General features: G+C 38.3%; 1 protein-coding gene across 1 annotated transcript in view; it reads right to left on the bottom strand.

Annotated features, from left to right (window-relative positions):
- The window catches only part of LOC5578678 (proton-associated sugar transporter A), a 16,476-nt gene extending 4,881 nt beyond the window's left edge, over nt 1-11,595 (bottom strand). Inside the window, exon 1 of the mRNA XM_021852697.1 lies at nt 11,375-11,595. Coding sequence (XP_021708389.1) covers nt 11,375-11,499 — 125 coding nt within the window. The 5' untranslated portion in view covers nt 11,500-11,595. The remainder of the gene's footprint in view (nt 1-11,374) is intronic.
- Nucleotides 11,596-13,066: the final 1,471 nt, after the last annotated feature.

The raw sequence follows: 13,066 nt of genomic DNA, 5'->3' as shown, positions 1-13,066 counted from the left end.
GTTCATACGATGAAATACACCTTACTAGAAGTATCTACAGCGAAAACTTGTTAAAATTACGAAAAATTTGATACTCTAACGTAAAAAAATTTGTAAATTTTTGGCGTTTCTACTAAGATTATTGAATAATCACATTATTAAACAGAATTCACATGATTTTGACTACATAAACAAGGTTTTTCAAAATGTTTTGTGACAAGAACTACTTCATGTTATTATTTTACTGACAAAAGAAGAATTTGGAAAAATTTTGTGAATGTTCTGTAGGAATTTGCATATGTGCACGGTGAATGGAGGCCGCACGGCGACTGGTGACTTTACGGTACTTATGAACTATAATTGTTATCATTCTGTTTGGAATGGGAATCAAAATATCTAAAAATAATACCGTTTAATGGGGGATTTGAGTATAGTTTCATTTTTTTGGTTTACTTTAGATGAAAATCATATCACATGTATGATCGTATAAAAACAAGTCTGAAAATCGTTCATAATAGGTACCACACAAACGTTAGAAATATGTCATTCGAGTTATATTCTATCAGTTACAGTATTTAATAGTGTACAAGTGAACCATATAAAAAATTTGTTAATCTCACGCTCGCTTAACACCAACAATATTTTTGACTATCCTTATAGGGTAACTTATAGCATCCAGGGCTGGGAAGGGTAACAGTAGTAGGCTTGAATTTCTTAAAACTCACGTGGCTCTTCTCACTATAGTTATTTAAAATTTTCAGTTTCAATTATTGCGGGGCAATTTAAAAATTTGGATAACCTCGCGGAAATAACGTGCAATGAGCTATCCCCGCACAGAACAAAGTGTCACATAGTGCGCGTTGAACGTTGGCTCATGAAAAATCATCAACTTTGTCACTGTGTGTCACATGTAAGGCTGATAATGGTGCTAGCAAAAGGTTTTGACTGGATATTTCCAAAAATAATTGGGTAATTGTGTTCATTTTAGACGCCATGATTGGAACGGCAAAGATTCGAGCTTCGTACATGGACACTATTTTAAGAAAACTCAGGCTCAATAATTGCAAAACGGCTTCAGAAGCTGTTTCTCTTTGGGAACATGTGATAATTACATCCATCATAAGGCGACAGTCTACGAAAGTGTGACGGTTCATGTATGTAAGCGTAACAGATGGGGCGGGGTCTAAAAAATGCCAAAAAAAATCAAGGACATCATTTTGAAATCTTCCCTTTCCAAAGCTCAAAGGCATCGTTCGAAACAAGTTGTTCGAGTAGAAAAAAAGTTAACCACATCGGGCTGCTCTTGTTAGGTGGACATAGAATATCTTACGCTTTTTGAACCGAATGTTCCCTTTTACTAGTTGATTGTAGTAAAAAAGCTATGAATATTGAAAAAAAAAACGCTTCATTGATGTTGAGAAAATTAGGAAACGTCAAACCATTGCAAACAGGCAAAAGCACCTAACAACTAGCATAGTTGACTTAGATTGGAAGCAAAGAAAATTTCCACTTCAAAGCAATCGGATATTCTAGGATTCAATTTTTTTCTTACAACGCGTAATATATCAATCTCAAAATCTCTCTTCAAGTAGCCTAGGTTGGGTGCTTGAATCTTCCAAATCAGTAGTGTAATCAAAGACTGTAAATACGGGAACTACTACCTTCAAAAATCGGTTACGCAATCGCCAGGTCTAATGTATCCTGTTAAGTGTTGTCCAAGAGTTGATGCTTAGTTTAGTTTAGTTTTAATTTTATTCATTAAGACCATGATGTCGGATGAATCTTCAATACAAATACAAATACAAATACAAATACAAATACAAATAGAACATTTTTCTACAGAAGTTTTGGGTAGCCTTTAGGAACGGGTGTTTTGCTACTTTCAAGGCATTTTGTTTACAGCAGCGAGATAGGTGCGAGTGTCACTTGCCTCGCTGATTGTGATTCGTTGAGCTTGCTTACTGTAGTGTGAATCTCATGACTTCTCCCAACTCTGGCAACAGAAATTTCAATTTCATTTTTATTTTGTCTAGAGAGACTTTACCCAGAAGAGGCATTCGTCTCTATTTCAATCTCAATTGCTCGATATTTCTTGCCGGTAGTCATCAAAAATAGCATAAGCATAAGCATAGGTGACCGTACAATTCGTAGTTGCTACTCCGTGATTGACCAGAACAATCGAAGTTGCACAGGGAATTAATGAATGGGGCTTGGCATTAACTTACCATTCTTCAATGTGCACAAATCGAGAGCTCAAATTTAAAGGTAAATAATGGTGTCGGCCACGTCCTTACGGTCATCAGGGAAGGTAAGGAATGTTAGTGTGACTACCGTTGTTACTAGAGACCGAGATCACCTCGGCATCTCCATGGTTGTCATGGAAAGGATATTGGGTTAGTGGGATAAGGTAGAGATCTGGAGTCACCAATGAAATAATTCGATAATCGTATTGTACGCCGAACAAGTGTTCGTCACTCGCCCATGCAGGAGCAAGCGACGCGATCAATAAATCAAACACTTCTAACGGACCGCGCACTTTTTCACTACTGTACTACCGACATGTTTGATCCTGTCCTCATTGCCCGCCCCCACTGAAGCAAGCGTCAAGATCGAAGGATCAATCACTTCTCGGTTCCAAGTAGGCTTCATAAATAACCGTAAAAGTACCCAAGATCAAAGCTGGTCTCAGTGCCTTAAATAGTTCTCACATGACGTTCGTAGTCGAAACATTAAAGAGAAGTTGATTTAGACTCAGATTTATACTTATTAGTTCGGTAAAACATGATTAAAAGGGAAGTTGGGGTCATTTTTACCCGATGGTCCATGAGAACAACTCCAAACCGGTGGGCATTTTCAAAAATTACAATCACTGTTGAAAAAAAGTCAAAAAGTCAAAATTCAAGCTGAAACGAAAGCAACCTTTTGAGAATTGCCGAAATGGCAACAATTTATTTTGTTTCATTGGTTGGGCGGAAACGGGTAAATTTTAGGAAAATGTAAATATCTTCAAAACACCCATATTTTTTTTATATCTCTGAGATTTTCAAATCCATTTCATCTTATATTATTCTTTGTTGCTTGAAAGTTTTAGTTTGCGATTTTTTGCATTTATATTATTGTTATATTAGAGTTGACAAATTGTACTGTTTTCAGATTTTTTCGTTATTTCTTAATATGTACGCAATATATTATAAAAAAAGTCTCTACTAGAGTTTGTGTTCGTTGTGTTTAGCGCAACAAAAAAATATTATCTGATATGGTTCTTAACAAAAATGTCACATTTGGTGAAAAAAAGCTTTTATTCGCTTATTTTGCTAATATCCCGAAAACAATTTTTACTACCCCGAATGGGTCAATGGGAACGCTATTACTCTGAAAGCGTAGTGTTTTGAAATGGAAGTTCAAAATTACGATGAATTTGAAAGCCTCTGCAAACATAAGATAAACACGAACAGATCCATATACACAGTAGTTGATGACAGAAAACCATTGCAACCTTACATTGATAGAAATTTATACGCAGAAATAAGAAAGAAAAACAAATTATTCAAACTTTCGAAAGCGAATCCAAATAATGATGCATTGAAGAGAAACTATCTGTTACTTAGAAATTCCATTAGAAATAAAACAAAATTAGCGGCAGTAGGTAAAGATGGAATATCTGTTAAATTTCTGAATCGTACAAAAGACACCTAAATTAAGTGATTTGATCAATGATGTAATTGCAACAGGTAGTTTTCCAGATAAGCTGAAGATGTCGAAAGTGATCCCATTGTTCAAATCTGGTGATTGTACCTTAAAAACATGTTTTCGCCCAATATCAATACTTCCAGCCACATCTCAGGTTTTTGAATCATTTCTACAAAACCAAATGAGGTCGTATCTGCTTAATAATAATATTATAAATAGAAATCAGTATGGATTCCAAAAAAGTCAAATACAGTGGCGGCGATGATATAATGATATAATGAATTATGTACATATATCGCGCCAAAGACAGAGGTTTAAAAGTTATCTGTGTATTTTTAGATTTAAGCAAAGCGTTTGATTGTATCTCACACACAAGACTATTAGGCAAAGTTCAAAAGTATGGATTTTCAGAACACGCTGCACAGTGGCCCAAAGCTGGTCAAAAGTCAAAAAAATGAAGTTTGCAAATTCCTTCTTGAATATTTTTTCTTGATTTCTTCAGTATTGAATAACAATTCCCCAAAGTTTCAGATCGATTGGTGTATATTTTGATTTTTCACAGCATGTGACCTGGAGAGATGTCAGCTGAAATTGTCCCTTTTGAATTCTTCAAATTTCGTGAAGGTTGTTCTATAGAAATTGCAGTTTCTGTACTAAATCATGGCCAAACCTTCCTCAACCGGTCTCATTCGAAAGAATATACCTTAAGCTTTGTTTTGAAGATATTTCAAACCATATTCGACATGTTTACCATTTGAGAATGTCAAGAAGTGTATAACATAGAGCACCTTCAAAAATAAGGCATTTTTTCAAAGGTAGTGCAAGATATCTGGGAAACGCTCTAAAGTGATCAATGTGTGGCAAATATTCCATGGTATTCGATGTACTATAGCTTCACTTGCGCTTTTTTGCGCCAAGATAAGACAAATTATTTTTTAGTTACACTACGAATCAGCCCATTAGGCCATCTCCCTTTATATGAATATCGCATTTTTCACCTTTATAAGCTCCCGAATAGATTCAATAACCACCTCGAGCTTGCTCACGATATTTAACTTCAAATTGGCATCAAAATAATGACGTTTCATTTGATTATGATCTGGATACGGATTTAATTGATTGAATTACAAAAATGTGCTATTTTAAACAAATTCTGTCAAATGTACCGGAAATATCGATTTTCTGTTTCAGCGACTATTTCTATCAAATTACCTCTCAAAATCATGTTTTGTCAAATAATTAGCATTTTTGAATGTTTTGAGTGAGAATTGTACTTTTGGCCAACATTTGTATGGGATGCGGCCACTGTGCGCTGTCAAGCTTCTTAGATCGTATTTGGATAACCGACTGCAATACACTTTCGTCAATAATTGTTATAGCGCCCCAGGAATTGTAAAGTCAGGTATTCCACAAGGGTCAATACTAGGACCCCTTTTGTTTATAATATATGTGAACGATATGTGGAATTTACCCTTAAGAGGACGCTTACAGCTATATACAGACGACGCCTGCCTTGTATACGAAGCTAGTACAACGGAAGAATTGGAATTTGATATTTAACATGATATGAATGTGTTGTTGAGGTGATTATCAGAAAACGGTTTAAAACTAAACGTTGAAAAATCTTCCTACAACGCACTGAATAACAATTTATCAGTTGATATACAATAAGACTCCATTTTGCTTAAAAAGACTGAAACATCTAGTTTTCTTGGTTTAATATTAGATACTAATTTGTCGTGGAAGGCTCATATTAAAAAAGTAATCAAAAAAGCTACCCCTTATGTTTTTGCCATGAGAAAAGCTAGGAAATTCATCTCGATGGATACATGTTGGAAGCTGTATAATTCATGTATCTTGCCTCACTTTACATACATGAGCTGCTTGTGGGGATGTGCAGCTAGTATATATTTGAAACCCCTAGAAATAATTCAGAACAAAGTAGCTAAAATTATAAGAAATCTACCTATAAGCTTTCCTTCAGTCGAGCTTTACAGCGAATCTACTTTGTCTATACGATCACTCTGCAAATATAACATGATGATTGAAATTAATAAGGTCCGTAACAATTTGATAAAAACAAATGTCGTACTGTTTAATGTATCAGATGTACACTGACATAATACAAGACAGCAAAATTCGATCTTTGTAAACTGTCCTAGGACCCAATATGGCTGGAAAAATCTTTTTATCAGGGAATTATAATGTATAAATCGCTGCCAAATGAAATGAAATCTCTTAATCTTAGGTTGTTTAAGCGTAGTTTTAAACAATATTTGTGTAACATGTAATTTATAGCTAGAACAGTCAACTGAATAAGTAGAATCGCTATTAGAGTAGCTGATAACAGTTTTTTTAAACTATAAAAAAATATGGAGTATTTTGGTGTGATTTTAATCATTTAGGTAATTTTATTATGGAATCTTGGCATAGCGTTAAACGCGCTGCAAGATCATGCTAAGGATGACAGGCTTAAATCTGACGGTCAAGAATGATTTGAATTATTTGAATTGAAATTGAAAAAATCTCAAGTTCCACGGCATATTGTATCTTTGTGCTTGCCAAACGACATGCTTATGCAAAAATGATAAATTGACAGAACTTACTCTCAAAGCCGCAAAGCGCAAAGCCTTGAAGCAGCGTTGCCGGAAGAGGGAGAGCTCACCGAAGCCCCTCTTGAGGACTGCTGGAGTAGTCTCAAAGCAGCCATAAACAACGCAGCGGAAGGTGCCATTGGGTTCGTGGAAGCAAATCGACGGAACGATTGGTTCGACGAGGAGTGTCAGACGGTTTTCGAAGAGAAGAATGCAGCGTAGGCGATGATGCTGCAACAAGGCACCCGTCAAAACGTGGAACGATACAAACAGCAGCGAAAACAGCAAACCCATCTATTCCGGGATAAAAAGCGCCGCCTGGAAGAGTTGAAGTGCGAAGAGATGGAGCATCTGTATCGTTCTCAAGAAACACGAAAGTTCTACAAGAAACTAAATGCATCCCACAAAGGCTTTGTGCCGCGAGCCGAAATGTGCCGGGATAAGGATGGAGGTATTTTGACGGACGAACGTGAGGTGATCGAAAGGTGGAAGCAGCACTACGATGAACACCTAAACGGCGGAGAGTAGGAAGATCAAGACAGCAGGAGGAATGGCTTCATCAGTACGGCGGATGAGGGAGACGTGCCAACTCCCACAATAGGTGAAGTTAAAGATGCTATCAAACAGCTCAAGAACAACAAAGCAGCTGGAAAGGATGGTATTGGAGCGGAACTTATTAAAATGGGCCCGGACAGGTTGGCCACTTGTCTGCATCGATTGATAGCCAGGATCTGGGATACAGAACAGCTACCGGAGGAGTGGAAGGAGGGAATAATATACCCAATATACAAAAAGGGTGACAAGTTAGAATGTGAGAACTATCGAGCGATCACCATTCTTAATGCAGCCTATTAAGTGCTTTCCCAGATCATCTTCCGCCGTCTATCGCCACTGGCAAGCAGATTTGTTGGAAGTTATCAAGCCGGATTTGTGGACGGGCGATCGACGACAGACCAAATCTTTATGTTGCGGCAGATCCTCCAAAAGTGTCGTGAATATCAAGTCCCCACGCACCACCTATTCATCGATTTCAAAGCGGCCTATGATACCATAGACCGCGAAGAGCTATGGAAGATTATGGACGAGAATGGTTTTCCCGGGAAACTGACTAGACTGATCAAAGCAACGATGGATAGTGCACAGTGCTGTGTGAAGATATCGGGTGCATTATCGGACCCGTTTGAAACACGCAAATGACTTCGACAAGGCGATGGTCTTTCCTGCCTCCTGTTCAATATTGCGCTAGAAAGTGTTATGAAACGGGCGGGCTTCAACATGCGGGGCACGGTCTTCAACAAATCCAGCCAGTTCATTTGTTTCGCTGGCGACGTGGACATTGTCGGAAGAACGTTTCAGGTGGTTGCTGAACAGTATACCAAACTGAAACGTGAAGCAGATCGGGTTGGATTGAAGGTAAATACGTCGAAGACGAAATATCTGCTGGCTAGAGGAACCGAGTGCGATAGAGCTCGCATAGGCAGACGCGTGATGATCGACGGGGATGAGTTCGAATTTGTCTACCTCGGATCATTGATAACGTCGGATAACAACTGCGGCAGAGAAATTCAAAGACGTATCATTGCCGGAAGTCGTGCTTACTATGGACTCCACAAGACCTTGCGGTCTGGTAAACTTCACTTCCGTACTAAGTATACCATGTACAAGACGCTAATAAGACCGGTAGTCCTATACGGGCATGAGACGTGGACAATGCTCGAAGAGGACCTGCAAGCGCTTGGAGTTTTTGAACGACGTGTGCTTAGGACGATCTTCGGCGGAGTATGTGAGAACGGCGTATGGAGGAGAAGAATGAACCACGAGCTTGCGCAACTCTACGGTGAACCCAGTATCACGAAAGTCGCCAAAGCTGGAAGGGTACGATGGGCGGGCACGTTGTGAGAATGCCGGACAACAATCCCGCAAAAATGGTGTTCACCTCAAATCCGGCCGGTACAAGACGAAGGGGAGCGCAACGAGCTAGGTTGTTTGACCAAGCGGAGCAGGATCTTGAAAGTGTGGGGCGATCGAGGAATTGGAGGTTAGCAGCCATGGACCGAGTTAGTTGGCATAACATTGTGGTGCAGATCATGTCTTGAAGGACGTAGAGCCAACAAAAGTAAAAGTAAGTACTCTCAATTAATAACTGTAGAGCACTTCCATAAGAATATTAGGGTGAGGAGCAGGCTTTGTTCTAGCTAACCCGAAAAGGTCATCGATCCGAGAACCCACGACACTCAGCCTGCAGGTCTTGCTGAATAGCTTCGGGTTTACTACTACGGCTAACTGAGCCCCGATGTAACGTCAGAAAGATGTTGAAGATCCTTTTGCTATGTCTTACAAATCAAAGAAGGGGGAACGAAGGAGGGTTAATTGATTATTCACTACTTGATTTAAACTATTTAATAACCCGCTATGTAATATCCAATATCGGGGCCCAAATAGCCGTAGCGGTAAACGCGCAGCTATTCAGCAAGACCAAGCTGAGGGTCGTGGGTTCGAATCCCACCGGTCGAGGATCTTTTCGGGTTGGAAATTTTCTCGACTTCCCAGGGCATAGAGTATGTTCGTACCTGCCACACGATATACGCATGCAAAAATGGTCATTGGCATAGTAAGCTCTCAGTTAATAACTGTGGAAGTGCTCATAAGAACACTAAGCTGAGAAGCAGGCTCTGTCCCAGTGGGGACGTAACGCCAGAAAAAGAAAAAAGAAGAAGATGTAATATCCACCGAAAGAAGATTTTGAAGGAACAGCTAACATATACATTCGCCTCTCCTCATCTCGATATCGAAGGGACCATCGATATAGGGAGAGATCGAGACAAAGAATTTTTTTTTTAATGAGTGCTAGATTGAAAACCTCTCCGTTACCAAGAAAATAATAAACAATCAGACGTCATTTCGCATTCCTACAGTCGACTCTCCACATTTCTATGTTCTACATCTCGATATCTCTCCGTATGCCGATGATTCCTTCGGTCCCTTCATTCTGCATACGATTTCTCTCTCCGTATCTCGATATCCTCATTATCTCGATATCTCCATATCTCGATGTTTTTCTGTTGTTTTTTTGTTCCCAATCTTCTCTCCATATGTCGATATGAAGATTTTCTAAGGTTATTACTAGTCCAGATTTAAGCGATTCAGAACAATTTGGAAACTCGAAATGAAATTTGTTTGTTTACTATTTTCCTAGTAACGGAGTGATTTTCAATCTAGTGTTCGTTATATTAATGTTCTTTGTTTAGATCTCTCCCTATCTCGATGATCCTTTCGATATCGAGATGTGGAGAGGCGACTGTAATTTGTTTTGAAACCCAAAAATTTGTACTAGTAACCATCGATAATCAATAATGCTGAAGACACCAAATGCCGAAAATGCTTCGTTATCGCGTTAATAATTTTGTCCCGCCAGATTGCGTCCCTGGCTCATAGTGCATTGTAAACAATTCCTGATTACTTTTTCAAATCGACTTAAATAACTTTCATACGGTTTAAAGAAAATAATTAATAAGAATCACAACCTGTCTTCTAAAACTGTTTCAAAATTAATCCCCTTTCAAACATTTTTTTCGCCATGTACATCGTTTAAAATTTGCATGCATTTCATTCAGTTACTTACGACGTTGTTGTACCAGTGTACCCAAATAGTATTTTGTTTTGATTTGTGATTAAGCCACTTTGTCTCTCCATACAACAAAGCGACGAAAGTAATGGTTGGGTTGCGAAAGTTAAAAATCTTACTTATGCCGTTTAATAAATCTTAAAATTCAACGTTCTTAAAGTGAAAATCGAGTTGGTTTAGAGCGGAACGTTTAGAATTCCGTTTGTGAAACACGTAGAATTGATAAAATACGTTTGTTTACTTTTCTGGCTTGAGTCTGTTTGAATAAGTTTTCGAGAATTTGTATGTGATAAATAACGCCATTATAGATTTCGGCTTGCAGTCACAATCAAAAGCGTTGATAATTTTAATTCATCGCCGACGTTTCGGAGTAATATTCCCTTCTCCGGCTGTGAAACATCCGTGCGCGAGACGTGTGTACAAACCTGGCAATTACCCGTTATGACCAGTGAGGGTACCGCATTTGAAAATGAGGAAACTAAACCGACATATCTCCGTGTAAAGCTACGGTACTTAACAAGTTGGTTAACTTCGAGCCCTGAAGAAGATCCAAACCATAGGATCGAAACGTCGGCGATGAATTAAAATTATCAACGCTTTTGATTGTGACTGCAAGCCGAAATTCAAAATTAAGTTCACAAAAATACCAGTCAAGATCACTAAAAAACGCCATTATAAATCTTTAAGAAATTACATGACATTTCATTCCTGAATAGAAATTGATTCTCAATTCTCATGATTCGACATTGAATTCAACATTAATCAATTTGTTTTGGCATTCCAATTTTGAACAAAATCTATTAAATTACACGAATTAGCCGTTTGATGTTATATAGAATTTTTTGACTCGATTTACAAAATGGTACAAAAATTTGGGAACATGTTTCTTACTTAGAGATTTGAGATTGAGGTTATTTTGTTACTATTACTAGGATGTCAATGATAAGTGACGGACTCTTTTAAACTTCATCAAATAATGATCGTAAAACCGATAGTTTATAAGCGTTTAAAAATGCTAACATCTAATCAATTTGTAATATTCGAATATAAAGTCTCAAATATTCTTGTTTCGAATGCAAATATCTCTGACATTAAGGTGAAGATGAATCGAAGCCAAACCTCAAATTTTCAAGAGCATAAATCTGGAGAACTAAACGTGCGTTTAAGCTGAAAACCTTATCGATTGGTCACTAGCTGGAGGTGACCAATCGATAAGGTTTTCAGCTTGAACGGATGTTTGGTTCTCTAGATTTGTGCTCTTGAAAATTTGAGGTTTGGCTTCGATTCATCTTTACCTTAAGTGGCTGACTTATACTATTTACTTATGCATTCGCTATACATAACTGATTTACAGAAATTATATTCTATCGTTCAGGATGTTGTGGGTCCTACAGTATCAAAGTTACTCATAATATCAAAAATACTCCGTTTCACGGTACATGCAATTGTATTATCATATTGAGTTCTCACTAATGACAATACTCACCTGAATAGATGTGAATAATCTACCACTTGGGTTTTTGCATGGTTGTATCGTTTTTGCAACATGTCATCCATAACTTGGGCATCAGAAATCTGAACTCCTTCATTATTTTCAGATATCCTGTACATTTTCAACTGTTCTAAAGAAAGCTTAGGTTACACACTCCTCAAACATCACTTTGATCGACTTTCCTTTGAGCGGACAATCAATAGACTGAAAGCTGTTCGGGGTGCTGTTTGCAGTTGCGGTAATTATCTCAATTAACGACGCATATTGCCGCTGCTTGGAATTAGATAACAGTTATCACCAGCGGTTTCTGTGCACCTATGCCGAATTTCACTTTTGTTGTATTACACTTGATTGACACTAGGAAATTAGTAACTAGGTACTGTTTGGATAATCTCATTTCCGTATCATTTCTGCTATGCGTTACAACAAGTCATGACCCGTTCAAAGCTTTTACCTAGATTTGAAGTGTACTTCAAATCGGTCGACAGATTTCTACCTCCTCAATTACCTGAAATGTGCAATCTTATATGGATCTGCAACCACCATGGCCAATCAAAAGCGAACCCGCACTCGGACCACCTAATGCATCGAACGGAAAGCTGAAATCCTTAGCCGTAAATGACGACGGCGATGACGCCGGTTGGCTAAGAGAGCCATTAGGAAACGGCACCAGCTTTGCTCGTGACACTTCTTTGAAGGGTTAGATGATGTATTCTTCCAAGCAGCCCAAGCCGCCCATATCTGCAGGAATCTGCCGTCATCTCGGTGAGGTACAGCTTGCTCCGAAATGTGCTCTTTAAATTATGCGATCAATGATTTAATTCTGAAAAATCTTTTAAGCATAATTGTCACCTTAGAAGGTTGATGGTTTCGGTGGAGATGTTCAGCATCTGGCTGATTGAGACTTTATCGCACTAGTAACAAATCACCTTCAATTATCTACATTTGTTTGAGAATTTGTTTAGATATAATGAAATTTACTTCCTTTATATTAAAAAAAACACTTACTTCATCGAAATTCCCCAAATAATCACTGGTCTGCTAATTCACCTTTTTGGATTCATAGGGCTATTAAAGAGCTGTCGTATATTACATATGTATATCTAAAGATCTGTATTACAGGATGTTTGTGGATGGTTCAGAACATATTATTATTCAGAAATGTAACACCACGAGGTTTCAGTGAAGACAAATCTTGTTCTCATTGACTAAGATAAAGTTCATTTACTGCGACCCTTAAGAATTCCTCACTATTCGAGATATCACTACACCAAGCAGCATGTGCAGCCAGTGCACAGCCGGCTAAACAAGCATCAGCTATCATCACGCGCGCAAACCGAATCCATTTCTCTTCTGCTGGGCTGAGGGAGCCATTCTAGCCTTTCAAATAGAGACGCCACCGTTTAGGCTGCCGCCTGTTCGTGTCTTCAATTAGATCCGGTAAGTTTCTGACAAGGCCTTTTACAATCGTGTCCTCTTGTTACGGACCAGTATACCACCAGCAGCTAACGAGTAGATTCAAAGTGTAGTTACGGAGCTCACAATACCGTTATTGACAGAAAAAATATTCAGCGAATCTCTACTCATCAGTCGAGTTGTATAGATAAATGAAAACCGAATTTGGTACAATACCGTTTATTTCCACTATAGTTTGTATCCTTTGATAGATACGCGTACTTCGACCTC

This window comes from Aedes aegypti, chromosome 3 (genome assembly GCF_002204515.2).
Source record: "Aedes aegypti strain LVP_AGWG chromosome 3, AaegL5.0 Primary Assembly, whole genome shotgun sequence".
Classification (NCBI taxonomy): domain Eukaryota; kingdom Metazoa; phylum Arthropoda; class Insecta; order Diptera; family Culicidae; genus Aedes; species Aedes aegypti.
This window is presented reverse-complemented; position numbering and strand designations above follow the sequence as displayed.